This window comes from Neltuma alba, unplaced genomic scaffold (assembly GCF_004799145.2).
Source record: "Neltuma alba isolate B1F8T4 unplaced genomic scaffold, ASM479914v2 tig00012315_pilon, whole genome shotgun sequence".
In the NCBI taxonomy this organism is placed as follows: domain Eukaryota; kingdom Viridiplantae; phylum Streptophyta; class Magnoliopsida; order Fabales; family Fabaceae; genus Neltuma; species Neltuma alba.
In genome coordinates this window covers 10,861-30,350 of record NW_021636826.1, presented here as the reverse complement: position 1 = coordinate 30,350, position 19,490 = coordinate 10,861, and the positions used below count along the sequence as shown (strand labels likewise).

Here is a 19,490-nt window from a genome sequence, read left to right as displayed (position 1 = left end):
TTAACCCCTCGTCCGTGGATTCAGCTGCCGAAGGGGTTGGACACTCTCACCAAAGGGAGGGGGTTCGATCCTGGGGAGTGCCACTTTGTTGTGGCTCCAGTCGCGGCGCTGGGGGAGGCATCTTCGAAGTCAAGGCCTCAGCTCGTAACATGTGGTGATCCCCCACGTGGAGCTCTTCCCGTCCCAGTAAAGCTACGGCGCTCGTGGGTGAGCCCAACCCCTTTCCTAAAATTTTGTTCACAAAAAAAAATAAATTCAAAACTTAGATTAGTTTTTTTTTTATTAAATCTAATTCTGCCGATAAATAAACAGGACTTATACACAACATTCTCTCAACTTGATCCTCAAGTGGCATGAGCATTATCTCGGGTCAATCCTGGGAGCTTGCAGTCTGTGGCCTTTCTTACCATCACAGCGGCGGCGGCGGCGGCGGCTATGACTTGTACTTCATTCTCTCGCTTTTTCTGGTATTTTTGCTGCACATCATCCCTGCAATTGCAATCATCACTAATAATCATTTGATTTACCATCTAACGGGTTGCATTATTTTATTTTTTATTGAAATATAATAAATTTATATTTTTATAATTTAACATTACATAAAATGGAATTATAGGTCTAGATCATTCAGCTTAAATTGCAAAAACTTGTAAAAGTATTATGTTAAGTGTGTCGAAAGTATTTTTACAAAAATGACAAGTAGCATAAAAAAAACGAAATGAAAATAGGTATAAAGTATAATATTTGTTATGAATATAATAATATTTATATGGATGTCTATATCTCTTCCTTATATTATCTTCATGATCCACAATTATCTTCTATTATTATATAATCTGTAGATTCTATTAAAGATATAAAACTATGTTTATAAATAGAGGACATGTATCATGTATTCAGTACTTTGAACGGAATAAGAAATACCCCTATCTTTTATTCTCTTATTTTCTTCTTTTATTTTTTACCCTTTCTTTAGCTTTATAACAATTAGGAAAGGAAATAGTAACGCAATGACCAAATATGCACTGACGAGGAAAATATAATAGTATCCGGTAAAAATGGATAAACTTTTGGGAAATTTCATACTCAAAACTACTTGTTAATACCATGATGGGTTAAGTAAATAATCTTAATTCTTATCTATCTTGCAAGTTGTTTGATTAACAACAAACTATCTCAATGATAATGTTATCTTTTATACTTAGAGGGTGTGTAGGTGAAAATCATGATTTTAAAAGTAATTTTATGATATAAAAAGTATGTGATAGTAATTTTATCTCAACTTGTGTGAAAGTACTTTTTAAAAGTATTCATTTGGTTCTAATTATAAATTACTTCCAACATGTTTCACAACGACGAAGAAAAACCTGAAATTTCATTAATTCTCATTTAAAATTCAATAACTTTTTAACTTTATCTCTATTTAATACACACCATACCTTATGCAAACAAAATCAGCACAATCATAAATAAAAGGTAAAATTATACATCCATGCAACAACAAAAATTTCAATGCTCTACAAATATGACCAAAAAAGTCTTCTCCTTTTATACTATAAATAGGACCAGAGGACTATAACAACTCCTTAAATGAGATTCTGAATTTGAATTTGATTGATACTAATATGCTTGTGTGAGCCAAATCTCAATTTAAGTTATATAATTAATAGGTTCAATGAATTAGCTATCATTCCCGCTTAATTCAGCCAAACCAGACCAAGTGAACATTTATTTTATGACATAGTTTCAACAAGAGAATTACGCGGATGAGAAGAAGAAGAAGAAGAAAATTATCCAAGTGGAATCCAAATGAACCTCTGCAATTGGTCAAGCACTGCCTTCTTTGGACCAAAATGTCCATTCCAGGTAATTCAGGCTTTGAGTAGGGGCATATTTTGTGAAGAAGAGAATCAATGAAGGGTGTATGCGTCATTTAATCTACGTCCCAGTCCAAGAGCACATAAATGCGCTTTACGTTGGAGTACAAATCCAGACGCGAAAGTGTGAACGAGACGAAGCTTCTGAGAAATCAGAATCCATCAATTTGCCGTGCGTCCGTTTTAATGTTTGCCTTCTTGATCAGTTCTCCGGCAAAGAACGTTCCTGACGATCCTCATTAATTATTGTTTTCGGAATTCCAATCTCAGACTTAAATTTCGAGTACCTATGCTGAATTACTTCTCCAACTGCCACAGCCCTTTATTTCGACGATTGCAGGATGCTCGAAGGTGTGATATTTATAGCTCTCTCTTTTTTCACTGTAACAAAATTTCGGCATTATTTCTGTCGCTGACCTCTCTTCTATGAGCATTTATTGATACAGATGGCTGCTCAACGGCATCAATCACGAGCTTTAATTTCTCATTTAATTAATCAAGGAACTCTCTCAGATGCTGAAGAAGATAATATGATTTCATGAGAGATCAGAGATTTTAGTGGACTATTTTTTGAGGTTTCAGATAGTGACGGTAATGCTGCTTGCTCCACACCCAGTACAAACCAATTCAATTTCCATCAAGAGATGTTCTATTACCGGAGGAACTTCGTTCTTGTACTCACGATCTTCATCGTCCACTCAACAAGAGCACAAAAGTCGGGCGACTGTGATCGCAGTTGTGGAAAACATTCCGTGCTGTATCCATTCGGATTCTCTGAGAAGTGCCACCTCAAATTAAATTGCAGCGACAGCCGCATGAAAATTGGGGAATTCGAGGTGGAGAAAGTAACCCCCAGAAGTATATTCGTCAATCTTCCTGCGAAATGCAACCGCAGTATGAAATCTATTCAGCATCTTTTCAGTAAAAACTTCGCTCCCACACGAAACAATAGCCTTCTGGTGCAAAATTGTTCGTCTCAGCAAGGAGGCTGCTTCATACCCACCGCCGGTCTGATGCACAGTCTATTCAATTTGGAGAATTGCCATAGTCATAACATCGGTTGCTTTTCGCAAAGAAATAATGATTCCGATGTTCTGGCACCAGCGGATGTTAATCAACCTACGTGCAAGTTATTCTCTGCGGTTGCTATTGAGCAAGGCAACGACCCAACGATTTCGCTCCGTCTTCAGGTGCTTGAATTGGGGTGGTGGCTTGAAGGTCTAACCCCCCAATGCTCTGACAATGCATCCCCTACCAAAGTCAATCTTGGCGGCGTGAAGACCGGGTACCGATGCCAATGTCGTGAAGGTTACACCGGAGATGGCTTCAAGAACGGCGTTGGTTGCCGGAAAGGTGAGTCCATTCGTTGGGACTAATTTCAGTATCTGGTTAAAGTATATATTTGGTAATTTAAGTCTGGTAATGTTTCAATTTGGTTCATAATTTTAAAAAGTATACATTTAGTACTTTAATTCTAAAATCATTAGGTTTTAATGATGATTTTTTGTAACCATCATGATGTTTTGAAAATTAAACTTAATATGTTAACATTTGAGAATATTTTATCAACATTTAAGATCTTAATATCGTCATTTTTTTAAAAAAAATTTAAAGTTAAAAAACTAAAAACATACTTTTTAAATTAAGGGATCAAATTGAAACTTTATATAAAATTAAAGTACCAAATATGTACTTTAGCCTAATTTATTATACAATTATTTTTCCAATTCTAAATATGAGACTTTTTTTATAGTGTAATTTAAGACCTTTTTTATAGTATAAATTACACTATAAAAAGGGTCTTATCTTTAGTACAGGAGGAGTATATTTTAGTCTCTGGCTTTTTGTTATTGGTTATTCTTTTTGGTGGAATAATGACGAAGCAAGTGGTGTTTGATGGAAGTAATTGGTAGCTGGTTGTAGAGCCGGGAAAACGGGCTGAGCCCGTCGGGTCGGCCTGTTTAGGCCCTGAAATTATGAGGGCTGGGCTTGATATTTTTCCCTTCAAATGGTAAATAAGCCCTGGAGGGCCGAGGGCTTAAAAGGGCTAACCCTGGAGGGCCATGGGCCGGCCCTTTTATAATTTTTTTTTGTTTTTTAAATTTTTTTATATAATTCTAATGTTATTAATTTTTTACACTGTTAATAATATTTCAAATATCTAGTTATTATTATCATTTTAAAATTAAATTTAGTGTTAGACAATAATTTATTCAATTAAATTTTAAAAAATGGGTTAATTTGGACTTTAATAATGATTTGATTTATATTATATGCGTTGATATTTTTAAACTATATATATTTGATAATAGAGTATTTTTACACTTATATAACTTGTGATTCTATAATTTGAATTAGAAATTCATGAGTTTCAACAACAATGTTTTACACATTAAAGTAAAATAATAGCTAGATTGTAAAATTTAAAAATAAAATTTCTATAAAGAAGAAAAACTTAATATTTTTGTTACGAAAGAAAAGCATACTTATGAAGACAACTCGATTATGTCTCATGAAAAAGCAGATCGTAGCATATTTTGTAGTGGATATTGCTTTGGTTTGAGAATCGTTTAAATACTGTTAAGTGCATATAATTTACTTTACAAATGGCCATAAAGCGAGGCTTGATTTGTTTAGACTTTAGAGGGCACTTCCAAACAATGAAACACTACGTTTGTTTGATTTCACGTTGTTCTATTAAGGATCATTTCACCATCTGTATTGTTGAGTCCCATTTAGGGAGTTATGTTAAGTATGATGGGATTTATAAATCTAAGGATTCTTCCTCTTAACATGTTAGTCTTTTCTGGTTGGGTTCTCCTTTTAGATTTGTACTCATCATGTCACACATATCCTAGGCATCGAGATCTCAATCTTTTGGAGCACATTATGACCTAACTCTCGACCCCTTTTCCATTTGATTGATTGGTTTCTGGGAAAATTTCAAGTTAATAGGGATTTGCCATAGTCCTTTGTACAATAATTTTTACCAAGTTATGGTCCCAAAAATAGTTTATTTTAGTTGATGTGCTATTCCCAATACGAGAAGTAATTAAAAAGGCAAAGTGCCCCTGTGTTATGAATGATAACTTGCCAGATGGAAAATCCAGGTCAACATTCTGTAGCTACCGCTCTCGATCATTTGTACAGACAATATATTTGGCAAATCACATGTCTGACCCAATGGCAATGAATTGTTTTTAGCGGTAGTCAAAAGGAAGAGAACGATTACAATGAGGATGCACCCGATATTAACACGATTGGTTGTCATTCTTATCAGTGGGGCTATCACCGACATTTTACTTGTTTTATGTCTTTTTGATACCAGCAGAAGTTGTATAAGCGCTTCCCACGGGACATAATATATCGTTTAAATATTGACGGAACCAGCATGTCAAATGATGTTATTAATCAAGTTTCTTTTTTCCCGATTATTCTTAGACAAATGTTGTACAAAGTTGTTTACTTGTTTCTGAGTACTTGGGTCTTGGGATTATGCTTTGCTCTGGTTTTTTAATACTCATCCACTCTTCGTATACGAGTATCTTGACTCTGTTTCTGACGGTAATCTTATTTGCCTTCTTGTTGCTGTTGAAAGTGGTGAAGGGGATTTTGCTATGTTCTGTTTCTGAGTAATCGTTTTCTTTTCTTTTCTTGTCCCATCATCTTTCGTTCTTTCTTTTAAAGAAGAAGTTGGGTACAATCTTATTTGTTGCATTATTTTCTTTGCCATTGCCAACCAGATTGTTTTTATCCTAATTCAATTTAGATATGAGGTAACGCAATACTTGCTTTTCGTGCACGTTGAGACCGACAGCTTCTTGTTTCAAACTTTTTTTTTTGGCACATGAAAATAAGCATTCATTGTTGCTGATTCTTTTTCTTTCTCTTTTTTATTTTTATATTTATTTACCTTTTGTATCGTCCTGTCGTCAGTTTCTCAGTGCGGAGCTGCAACACTAATGTCTGGTGGATGTGGAAAGGCAATTAAAATCGGTGTTCTTGCTGGAGGTAAGATCCCAATTCTTGGATGACTTCTGTTCTTTTCAGACTATATTTGGTCAATATCGTATATATATTAGCTTTGTCAGATTTCTTTTTTCTTCATCCACTGATCGACTAGAAGATTAATTTGAGAGAATCATTGTCCCATCAGAAAGTTGCTTATTGGTTAATACACGTCTTCAAGATTCCAAATTCTAGTATCAGTTTTGGTCTCTTTCTTATTTGGCTCTTCCTTTCTCCTTTTTCTAATTTGTCAATGAGTTCGTCCCAAATCTGTATAAAAAGAAGATACTTTAGAATTCCATTTCGGTAACATTTTTACAGGATGCTCCATGGTTGTTTGTAGGGGTCATTGTTGTAGCTTTCATCCTGCTTGGTGTGTGTCTTCGATGTTACTTTGCTCGGCGCCGTTACATTTGTTTGAGCAAACAAATGACAGTGAAGCGCCTATTACGTGAAGCTGCAGGCAACTCTATTATTCCTTTTTACCCGTACAAAGAAATAGAAAGAGCCACTAATTTTTTCTCAGATGAACAGAGGTTGGGAACAGGGGCTTTTGGCACGGTATATGCAGGAAAACTACACGATAGTGAATGCGTTGCAATTAAAAAGATCAAGTATAGAGACACCAACAGTGTTGACCGAGTTATGAACGAGATCAAACTTCTTTCTTCTGTAAGTCACCCTAATTTAGTTCGCCTCTTGGGCTGCTGCATAGAGGGTGGTGAGCAGATACTTGTTTATGAGTTTATGCCCAATGGAACACTATCCCAACATTTACAAAGAGAGAGGGGAAACGGACTTCCATGGACAATACGACTCACCATTGCCACTGAAACTGCTAATGCTATAGCATATCTTCATTCTGCCATGGATCCCCCAATTTATCACAGGGACATAAAATCCACTAATATACTCTTAGATTACAACTTCAAATCGAAAGTAGCAGATTTTGGGCTTTCTAGGCTTGGTATGACAGAAACATCACATATCTCAACTGCTCCACAAGGGACTCCAGGCTATGTCGACCCTCAATACCACCAAAACTTCCATCTTTCTGATAAAAGTGATGTCTATAGTTTTGGAGTGGTTTTGGTAGAGATAATAACAGCCCTGAAAGTGGTTGATTTTGCTCGACCCCATAGTGAGGTTAATTTGGCTGCACTTGCTGTGGATAAGATCAGAAGGGGCTCTGTGGATGAGATCATAGATCCTTTTCTGGAGCCTCACAGGGATGCCTGGACACTCTACTCTGTTCACAAGGTTGCTGAGCTTGCATTTAGATGCCTTGCTTATCATAGTGACATGAGACCTACCATGTTGGAAGTGGCAGAGGAGCTAGAACATATCAGACGCAGTGGATGGGCAACAATGGAAGAAACTCTATTCACAGCATCATCGGTTGGCTCCTCATGTTCCTCACCTCGCATTGGAAGTGAGAAGTCGATGGATTGTGTTGCTCTTAAGAAAGCAGAACGAGGGAGCAAGAGATCAATGAGTCACAAGAGGATGGATAAAATACAGCATTCTGCGGAAAAAGTGAAGGATAGCTCTCCTGTATCAGTGCATGATCCTTGGTTAAGTGGACAAAGTTCACCCTCAGCAAACAGCTTGTTGGGAAATGTAGTTCAGTGATGAGCACTCGCCAGCTCATTTTTGTGGAAAGCCTCCAGCAATGTGAATACTAAATACATATAATGGCTCCTTTTCTTGTTCCATAGTTGCAACATAGCTGTCTTTGCTGATGATTAATTTAGTAATCTGTTGTCCATCTCCTTAAAAATACTGTACAGAATTAATGATGCCTGCCGGGGACAAGAAAAACCTCAGATAATCAATTTGCACAAATTTGGCTTTAAACTGCCAAAATCTCAGCCCGTAATTATGTTGTCTTTAGGTTAAATCGATGATCGTCAAAAGTAGGAGATGCAGAGAAGTGCAGCTATAGTTATTTCTTTGGCACTAAATATTTAATATGGTGCAGCCAAGCTTGGAAACAAAAGGGCCTTCTCTTTAGTCTTTAACCGCGTGGGGGGGGGGGGGGAAGAGGAAAACGCATTATTATTATTATTATTATTATTATTAAGCTCAGGTAGAAAAGTGAAGAATGATAGAAGATAATACGCAGATTGTGAAAGATAGATTGTAGATTCCGGATCATGTCTTTTCCCCCAATTAATTTGCTGATTAGGTCCTTTTCCCCAAATTTTCCATTTTTTTCGCCTCTATTCCATCCCTTCTATCTGAAAATTTTCCCATCAAATTGAGTTGGAGGATTGCAATAAAGGTCGTGACAATATCGGCTTCTTGGCGAAGTTCATAGAAAGAATGAATAGGATGTTCTAAGCTACTAGGATGTGAGTCGAAACCACTGCAAGTTCTTGTTCTTGGCCATGGCTTTCGAGCAAGGACAAGGCCCGACGGTTTCTTTTGTGCTGTTGTGTTATTTTCAGACAAACTTTTTGCCGAAATATCATCCTAATATTCAATCGGCCTCTACATGTTGCTGGTTAAAAAAAAAATCAGCCTCTACATGTTTCCCTTTTTTTTTTTTTTAAATTTGTTTACAACATGTTTCTCTTTGCATGCCTGATTGGAGAAATTTTTTGCCATTCATTCTCCAATCTACCATAGAGACATAAGTTCTGTTTGATGCAAAACATTAAAAATGAGAAATAAAAACTGAGATTGCAATTGAGAAAAATTATTAAAAAAACATTTAACATAAATAATTATTTATTATATGAGATTAAGTAAACTTACAATGATGGGATTAAAAGATACCAATCCCCCTATAACAAGATCCGTTTCTCTCCACTACCTTCCTATTCACTTCCCATCCACTACCGTAAACGACGTCGTTTAGGCCTAACCACTTACGCTCAAATCTCTATCACCCGAGTCGCGTTTGTTTTATTGCCCCTGCAATTCTCTACTCTCACAGTCAATCACATCTCCCAGCCACACCAAATATCCAAGGTCAAAGCTTCCATGGCTGCTAATTCTCGCCGCTCACCGGCCATTGTCAAAAGCTTTTGAAACCGCTACTGCAGGCCGAGATTTTGTGCACATCAACCAGCCCAAAGAAGTTTGATTAAGCCCTCTCGTTATAAATGGTGAAATGGAAACGGTGAGTCATTGCCATCTATTCTGAACTATATGAATTTGTTTACAGGAATTGCTGTTACTAAAAAATGCAGATAATGCTGATGTTTTTTTTTGGTGCTAAGTTTTGTGTGGCATATGAAAAAGCAATCAAGTATGGTAGGAGGGTGATGAGTATGCATACCTCTCCCATGTTTTTCTCCTTCCTTTCTTTGTACTAATCCATCGGTCTCTTAGATCTCCATCATAATTGCTAATCCTAACGAATAAGGAACAGATAGAAGACCATGATACAAACTTTCCCCATGTTTTGCTCCATAGTATTTATACAATTACATATATAAATGAAGTTTAATTTGCTTTTTTTTTTTGGTGTTGTCAATAATTTCACGTTGTGAAGTGCCTCATGGTTGCTTTCAAGGTATAACTACTTGAATGAGTACATATATAAACTACTCATCTTTGGGTGCAATTTCCATGCTGTTATTACTAGGCATATGTTGTATCTAACAAGTCTAGAGGAAGAGGAAGATGACTGGTAAATTTCTTAATCACATTATTTTTCTGTTTTTTGTTTTCTTGTGCCACTTTGGCTGTTGTTGACTAATATAATGGTATGTACAGTAATGTGCCAAGCCACTAAATTTGAGGATGAATAATTTTTTTAAAAAAAAACTAAGGCTATGTTGAGGCAACTCTAAGCCGAGCAGGTCCTTGTTTAAAGCTTTCTCTTAATAGGTGAGAGTAGCTCGTGCTTCAGCCATTTTCAATGAGCCTAGGAGGATTTGACTAATGATGTAGAAAATTAAAGAAACCAAGGTTTCACTGTTATGCTTTCATGTTTCCCCTTAATTATTCTTTTCTTTCTTTTTTTTAATTCTTATTAATATTTATGCTTAATGATTAGAATGAGATAAAAAAATAAAAAATCCTAGATTTTTTAGTTTGTGTTTATAGCATATATTTAGTGTAGCTCATTTTTTGACTGAGGTCCAACCTTTGGGATAGGAGTTCAATTTGTTTATAGTATTTCATACGGAACCTTCCATCTCTTATTACCAAGGTACTGAAAACCGGACCGGTAACTGAACCGGTCAAGGCAGTGGGTCAAGGGTTACTGGGTCAGCTCGGAGTTGACCCGGAGTCAGACCGGTGAGGAATTAAAAAAATTAAAAAATAATTAAAATTCTTATCACACCAACTTAATACCTTAAATTACCAAAAACATAATCATATATTTACAATATATTTTGAAGTTTTAACTTTTTTACATAACAAAATAACATCACATTGTCATAATGGCATAATGCCATCCCATGTCACCAAAATACTAAATATTCATCCTAGAAAACTATCAAAATAGATATATATATTGGCACCTATAATGATTCAATCACTAAACCAACTAATAATTATCCACACCAAAATTATCATTAACTTCATTTAAATCCATAGGCATTGAGACACTAGGAGGAGGTGAAGAAGCTACAGAAGGACCAGCACAAGCACTTGGAGTAATATCATCATCATTCAAAGGTGGAGGCTCAGGAATATGCATGTCTTCATCACCTATACATGACAACAATTAAATTGTTAATGGTTATGTGAAAAAAATAGTTATACACTTTTGTATAAAAATGAAACTATAACAGAAGAGATTATTAATTTATTACAAACCTTCATCATGCCTTTCAATCTCAAAAGTTGATGTAGTTGCAATGTCTTCATTATTGGCAACTCTTTCAAAATTTATTTCATCTAGACTATCAAATTCAGGAGTTGCATCTTCAACCACCCAAAAATCAACTTTATCAATTGATTCATAATCAATAGGATCATAATTTGTCTTCTTCTTGTTCAATAGATTCCTTCAATAACAAAATGTAAGAAAATCAACATTAATGAATTCTATATTCAATAAAAGCAAATAAGCAATATTCAATAAAAACATTCATAAATCAAAATTTTTAATATTACCTATCTTTTAATCTCAGATTGTAGTTTGTAAAAACCAGATCATTTAACCTTTCATGTTCCAATCTATTTCTTCTTTTGTTATGAATCCGCTCAAATAAGCTCCAGTTCCTCTCGCATCCAGAAGAAGAAGATGTTTGGCTAAGAATACGTATTGCAACTTGTTGCAATTCCGGAATTGAACTCCCATAAAATGACCACCACTGATCTGCATAATAGAATAAAAGATATTTAGTTATATTCATATATTTGATATTAAATATGTATTAATATGTGCTATTAAACATGATATAAATATACTTACGAGGATCTAGTTTTTGAGCTGCTTTTTCACATGAAAATCTATCAAAAGAATCCTTACGATCACGATAGATAAACACTTGCTGCATCATTGTACAAAAATCAAGATTTTCATTTGAGAAAGACTCAAAGACATCAATCAAATCTTTTTGCAATCTGTTCTTTTTGATGAAAGTTGGATTATACAAAAATGCAGGATTCAACATATAAGCTGCGGCATGAAGTTCTTGCTTCAAATGCTTGTCCCATCGAGCTTGAATAATGTTAGTGTAAGGCTTGTATAGCTCTTTATTCCTTTGAAAGATCTCCTTGATTCCATTTTTAGCCCTTTGCATCCCTTCATATACATAAGGCAACGAGGGTTTTTCATCTGAATCAACAATCCTCAGAAGTCTCATAAGTGGAGACACAATCTTCACAACTTGGTAACATTCATTCCAGAACCGATTGTCTAATACAATTGCACTGAAAGTTCTTCCAGCTTCAGTTCTTGCCAATTTGTGATCCACAAAATGTTTATCAATAGCCAACGCTTGTAAATCATGCTTGTGCAAATATATGCTATGCAAGGTAATGAATGTAGTTGCAAACCTTGTTGCACCAGGGCGAACAATTTCCTTCCAACCCGGTCTTTTCCTTAGCCATGACAAGAAGATTGTATGATTATATGCAAATATAGTGATTTTAGATGCCTTTGTTGCAAGATTTGACACATGAGGCATAGAAGCAATATCTCTCAAGACAAGATTCAAGCAATGAGCTGCACAAGGTGACCAATAAATAGTTTTATATTTCTCTTTAATCAGTTTACCACATGCCACATAGTTAGCAGCATTGTCAGTCACCACATGAACTAGATTTTCAGGACCAACCCACTCAATAACTTCACAAAATAATGAGAGTAAAGTTTTAGCATCCTTAACTACATTTGAAGCATCAATTGATTTCACAAATACCATGCCATGTATCGAATAGACTAAGAAATTAATCAAAGTTCTTTGTCTAACATCAGTCCAACCATCAGCCATGAGTGTACAACCATTTTCCTTCCATTTTGCACGATGACTCTCAATCAATAACTGACATTCCTTCTTCCAATCTTTCAACAAGTTAACTCTAAAATCATAAGCATTAGGGGCTTTAAAACCAGGCCCAATTGCAGCAATAGCATCAACAACTTTTTGAAAAAGAGGACAATCCAATGCATTAAATGGAATGCAATTAACAATAGCCCATTGAGCAATAACCATCTTGGCATTATATTGTGCTTCCTTAGTTGACAATACACTCTTGAGGCTTGGTTGGGAACCAGAAGATGTCCTAGGAGCAAAATAATTGTCAACCCTCCCAGCTTCAGGAGCTTTTCTCTTGTTGCCACTACTTTCAATGCCTATTCTAAGTGGAGGTGAATCAACCAATTCCTCAATTTCCCTAGTTTCAGTGTCATCTTCTACATGTTTAACATGTTTTTTCTTTGACCCTTCTACCAAAGATTCTTTCATTCTGGCACGTACATCATGAGAAACTTTTTTACAAGAACAAACTTGACCAGAGACACCAGCTAAATGTTGTTTCATTCTATTTATCCCACCTCCTCTATAACTTGATGCACAAAATAGACAGGTAAAGACATTTACTTTCCCCTCTTTCTTAAGGGAAACATATGCCCATGCAGGATCAGTTTTACCAGGTCCAAATGAGGGTGCAATGCTGTTCGGATTATTGGTGGCACCAGAAGTGGGGTTCGGATTCTCATTTCTGGGATTATTGTTGATAGAACCAGAACCAGAACCAGACGTGGAATTCAAATTCTCATTTCTTTCGGTATTTGTATCATCCATGATCAATAATCAGCCCAAATAATCTAACACAAACTACAAATTAGGGATGAATTATAAAACAGAGTCAGAGCAAAGCCGGAGCAAATTAATAATCCCACAGCAAATTAATAATCCAAATCACTGAATCAGAGCAACAAGTATACGGCAGTAAATGAAAAATTCCAAACTATAAAGTCAGATAAACCATTGAAGGATTTTTGCCAATAAACCGAAATACCGAATAAGACAATAACAATATATACAGCCGTGTGAGGTAAGGTGAATCTGATGAGATGAAACTATCAAGGCTATAATACTATTACATTGCTTCATTCTCCCATTACCTCTACTTCTCAGTTCTCATCAGGCCCAAGCAAAAAGAAAAGGAAAGTAATGGTGCTCACGATTGAAATAAACAGAACGGTAATCACAAATTCACAATCCATGAATCAAAACTCTAAATTCTAACAGAACCAATTGAAACCACATTCACAATCCGGAAAAAAATTGCAAACCAGAACGGCGGCGTCGGAGCTCTGAAGTTTGAATGAAGAACTCTGAATGCGGAACCCGCGCTGCCTCTGTCAACACGAACCAGTCATGAATGAGCCACGGCTCTGAACTCTGAAAATGCAAGAAGAAATGGCGACAGAGTAAACAACAGGGAGCTCTGAACGGTGGCGGAACTCTGAACGACGGTTAAACAAGAGGGAGCTCATCAACGAGAATGCGGAACGCACTCTGTTTCCGTCAACTCCGACCAGTCATCAATGAGCCACGGCGAACTCTGAAAATGCAAGAAGAAATGGCTTGCCGGTACCGTAAACAAGAGGGAAGCTAGGGCAAAAAATGGGTTTACCGGGGAGAGAAGGAGGGAAAAAAATAAAGAGGGAAACCGAAAGGAAAACAAAACAGAGAGAAGAGTAGGCTCTGAACTGACTCTGAAGGCTTGAAGCGACAGTGTAGGGGGCGGGGGGTTCGTGCGCACGCCGCCCAGTCAGCCAGAGTGGATTTTTTTTTTAAAAAAAAGAAACGACGTCGTTTTGTCACTGAGTTTGGTTTTTTAAAAACAACCGGTGTGACCCACTGAACCGTCGGGTCAACCGGTTCGTTTCCGGTTCACCCCGGTTCGGTCCGGTCCACACCGGTTCAATTTGAACCCGGTTCATACGCTCAACCGGACCGGTTTTCCGACCGGTTCACCGGTTTCCGGTCTGAACCGGCCGGTCCGGTCCGGTTTTCCATTCCATGCTTATTACAACAAGACGAGGTAACGTCTTTGATTCTTTCTTAATATATTTTGTGGGAAAATATTGTCAATCAATTATTTTGACCATTCAAATGTCTTCTTAGACCATGACTACATAAATAATTTTTGATTAGTAGACCTTTCAGAAGAGGAAGCAAGGCATGTAGATGGTGATTTTAGCTGATCCATCATATTCTTTTTTTGTTGCAATTTCTTTTTAACAAAGTTGTAATTTGTTTAATTATAGATTGACCAATCTAATCCTTTTTTGTCATGTACACTAAAACGTTTTATATACCCAATAACACAACTAGTCCTGTCTCATGTGTACACCAAATAACATGATTTATCTTTTCTTAATAATCATGAGGTTCAAACACCTTAAGGAGCAATTATTTACTGGGAATTAAATGATGATATCAAAGTAAAAAGAGAGAGAATGCTATACTTCTCAATAGTATAAAAATGCTGTGAAAAAGATTGGTATGTACCAAATAACATAACTTGTTATGTGACTGTTTTTTTAACTCTATTTCATGATAGATACACAAATAAGGAGCAATCTTCATCAAAAAATAGAGCCTATTCAAACTACATAAGTTGAGAAGACATGAGAATGCTGTAAGAACAAAATGTTGAGCTTGCTTGACCAAAAAAGAGAGCAACCCATAAGAACAAAATGATGAGCCTGCTTGACTAAAAAAGAGAGCAACCCATGAGAAGCCATATGTTGTATAAATGAGCTAGACAAAATGAGCCGAAATGAAGACTTCATGCAGGAGGATCTTCATGAAGGAGGATCTAAGTCAATCATTGAACCTGTATTTGTAGTGTTAATCAATATGTAGTGGGAGTCTTGAAATTGTCAATTATTTTTAGATGAGACAATGCTATGTAAAAAACAATTCAGATTTTAATAAAAGTGACTGATTTTTTTCTTTCAATTATCATTATTCTTTATGGTTACCATCATTATATGTTTGGTTAAAATCAAATGCTTCAAGCGAAGTGATGTCGCAATCACATGATGCCTACAGTCAAGAAATAAGAAGAATGTCTCAATTTACACATGCCTTACATGAAAAAACTAGCTTTATTATGTTGTCCAACATTATATGACATACCATCAACAAATTTGTGAAAGTCATTTGACTTGGTTGAAGGTTATCCAACATCATAGAATTATGTTGCACCTGAGTTGATGAGCTAGATTTTTGAAGTTGACTATGTTATCCCTAAAACATATTCAAAAGGAAACAACAAAGATATAACAAACATCTACATAAAATTGAATTGATCAAAAATTAAATTGATCATAAGTATACCTGTGAAGTTTGTACTGAATGTGAAGCTTGAGGAGGTTTTTTAGAGGTTGTTGTTTTTTGTTTTCTTAAACGAGTTTCAACAGCTCTTTATCCGCTTACTTGTCTTTCTACCATATCTTTTTTTAAACCCAACAATTTTTCCACAATCATTATTACCATCATGATTCTCCACATGATCCTTACTACCATTATTGCTATCTGATAGATATTTTATGTGTAGCTTAGTTACTTTCTTACTAAGTTCTAACACAGCTTCATGGACAAGAGAGAATGCCTCCAGACTTTTTGATGCATCACTTGGTAATTTTAGAAGTAGGGGGCATAATTGTCTATATCGATTTGATCTTTGTTGTTTAGGATCAACTTCAATTTGATTTTCCTTAAAATCATACACTACCCCACATCTTGCTTCTCTTGTTCACCTCTTCTCAATATATTTTTGAGGGAGCAATTTGATATCAAAGTCATTTAATACCCTCAATGCATGACAACATAATATGCCCATTCGTTCAAATTTTTTGCAGCTAATCGTCTCTATTGAAGGATCAAATGTCAAACTAAACTCTTTTTTCTTATCATCCATGGTGGTAAGATAATCAAACACGATCACACTATCCTCCTCATATTCATTTTTCTTTCTTTCTTTTCTCTCTTTTATACATGTAGCATCGCGTTGATCATATTGGTGTTGGAACAAGTTAAAAATAAGTCGAGTATAGACATCAGAAAGTTGACAAAGCATGCATAAACTCTACAATATCAATCTTGGCACCTTGTCACGTGCCTCAAAATCACTTTTCAATTCATTATAACGCTTATCCTTTAAAACTTGTTCAAATTGACACAAGAATCAATTGATATCCAATTGAACATTGGTGTAACTTTTAACAGATGCATTGACACTTTCATTAATTTGAGTACTCATACCAAGTGTCCTTGTGTTCTTCATATAACATACTGCCCATTTCTCTTTTATTTGGTACATAGACATTAACCACATGAGTTTTCTGTCATACTTTCTTTTGATAATAATGCTTGCCAAGCTTCTTTAAACTCTGTTTCATCCCAACAATGATACATGCACTGGTTGAAATCACTAATCATTGAATTTGGAAGATGCTTCATTGCATTCCTTGAAATATGCCATGTGCGCAGGGCATGCTTTACTTCTGGCATCACTTCTTGTAATGCTCGTGCCATAGCAACATCTTGGTCAATGGAAATGGTTAGAGGCCTTAAATTCTTATGTGCACATAAAAAGGTCTCAAAGAGCTATTTAAAAGTCTCAATGGTCTCATCATATAACAATGCCACTCCAAAAATAACCCCTCCTTTGTAGTGGTCAAAGCCATAGACAATTGCAAGAGGTATATGGTTACTGTTTGTGCAATAAGTTGTATCAAGTGAAATGACTTCTCCAAAGCAAGCATAGTCAATCAACATGCGTGCATCAGCCCAGAACACATTAGTCACTTGCTCCTCTGAGTCCATTTGGTGAGCATAAAAAAAAGATGGATTTTCTGCCAACTGTTGCTCAAAATAACAAAATAAACATCCAACATCACCATATTTCATGGCCCGTTGCCTTCTTGAATTAAGATAATTTTTAACATCATCTCTTGTATATCTCAAATTATCTCGACCTCCTGCATATTAACTTTGCAAATTGAATGCTGATTTTTTATTAATCCTAACCTTTTCAGCATTTTCTTATTCATATTGTTGAGCTAGTGTTATCCCTCGATGTGATGCAAATAGATGAACAACTTCATGAGGTTAAAGATGATGATTATGATCTAAAACAACTTCACTTATTCCGTATTTTCCATCTACTAGCTTAACTTTCATTCTAGCTTTACAGCCTGTTCTTGTCTCATCTCTAGGCTTCCTTGTTTGCACATCTCGCTTATCTGGTTTTCTCACCCATTCTTTATTGCAAACATATAGATAAGATGAATATATTGACTTATCTTTTTTACTCTTGTCAAACTTTTGCTTTTGAACACCAAAACCAGTTCTTCGACCATATGCCTTACAAAATTCCCATGATTCTTTTATATCATCAAATTCAAGATTAAGTCTAGGAGTCAAATTCGTAGTCATGGTATAAGCCTCCTGCAAAATTGCAATGTATGTACCCAATATACATTGATTATAAAATGATCACCTATTAACGGCATCAAAATTTAATAAGACATGAGGTGACCAAAAATGATTTCTTCTAAAATATTATCTAAACTTTATTGCACTTCCATCTACAAAATTATTTTATTTATTTCATTTTAATAACAAATAAATTTTCCTCCAAACAACTAAAATGAAATGAACAATAAACTTATACCTTTGTGGGTAGTGAATGAAAACCCCTGTTGGACTTGGGTGGTGTTTATATAGGGAGCACGTACACATGCTGCTTCACATAAACAAAAATAAAATCATAGTAATTATTTATTAATGGACACGATGTGAGTTGATTCATTTTACCACTATTATACTCTGCTTCTTTCAAAGTCAAGAGCATCGAAGACACAAAGGCAATGGAGCTCAGGAAAGAGTTGCAGAGATTGAAGTCAACTGTGGATATTTCATAAAAGTTGTTTACTCACCAATCTTTAATATTTGGTATCCATTCCTTGCTAGAACTCCTCTCTAAAACTCATTCCCACCACTAGCTTTGACTTTCTCACATTGTTGAATGAAGAGAAATGGGAAATTGATCTTAAATGCATTGGACGATTGAGATTGAACGAGAAAATGGACAGATAAGATTGATTATATGGAACAACGTCTTTCAAGATATTGGATGGGAAGTGAATGGGAAGGCAGTGGAGAGAAACCGATCCCCCCTATAACATTACCCAATTCTACATACATGGATTTGTCTAATATCATATAACCAGTAATTTCTCATACTAAGCATTTTTTTAATAAATTTTCTCAATCCCAATCCTAATTCTTATTTCTCATTTTTAATATTTCGTATCGTAGACAGCAATATGCGGCTGGATTACAACTTCAATTCAAAAGTGGCAGATTTAGGGCTTTCAAGGCTTGACATAACAGACACATCACATATCTCAACCGCTCCACGAGGGACACCAGGTTATGTTGCCCCTTCATATGAGCACAGCTTCCCCCTCCCTAACAAGAGTGATGTCTATAGTTTTGGGGTGGTTTTAGTAGCAATAATGGCTGCCCTGAAAGCGGTTGATTTTTCTCGACCTCTTAATGAGGTTAATTTGGGAAGCACTTGCAGTTGATAGGAGTGGAAGGGGTTGTTTGGAGGAGATAGTGGATCCTTTCCAGTCATCAGATGAGGATGAATGGACCAACTATTCTGTTCGCAAGTTGGCTGAGCTCGCATTTATATGCGTTGATTCACGAAGAGACATCAGGCCTGCTATGATGGAGGTAGCAGAGGAGTGAGAATACATCAAAAGCAGTGGATGCAGGAAAAAATGGACGAAACTATATGCACGACATTTCCAGAGGCGTCTCTTATTCATGAGAGCTTAGTAAAACTGAGACTTTGACGGTTCCTGCAGACGGATAATGCTCAACAATTTGTGGAGGAGGTCAAGGGCAGCTCCTTAACCCTTATCGGTATATCATATCATCATTGGCTAAAAGGACATGAACCAGCTAATATAATACTCAATCCCTAGTTTCCTTCTTCCCTCTCCTTGAATCAAGCTGATAACTTGATGCAATCAAGATCATATGTGAGTCATTATGTTTTTCTAGACAATCATATGTTTTGAACAAATTAACAAATATGTTGGACATATATAATTTCGGCACATCTTTCGTAAATCACAGCAAAAGTAAGCTGATT

The 19,490-nt window shown here is 35.9% G+C and overlaps 1 protein-coding gene and 1 pseudogene across 1 annotated transcript; both read left to right on the top strand.

Annotated features, from left to right (window-relative positions):
- Positions 1-2,102: 2,102 nt before the first annotated feature.
- On the top strand, positions 2,103-7,751 carry LOC114725960 (wall-associated receptor kinase-like 14). The gene is made up of 4 exons (XM_028912519.1): positions 2,103-2,228; positions 2,324-3,230; positions 5,814-5,888; positions 6,229-7,751. Exons 2-4 carry the CDS (start codon positions 2,522-2,524, stop codon positions 7,515-7,517), a joined length of 2,073 nt encoding a protein of 690 aa, XP_028768352.1. The 5' UTR covers positions 2,103-2,228; positions 2,324-2,521; the 3' UTR covers positions 7,518-7,751.
- Positions 7,752-8,495: 744 nt separating this feature from the next.
- Positions 8,496-19,198, top strand: LOC114725962 (wall-associated receptor kinase-like 14; annotated as a pseudogene).
- Positions 19,199-19,490: the final 292 nt, after the last annotated feature.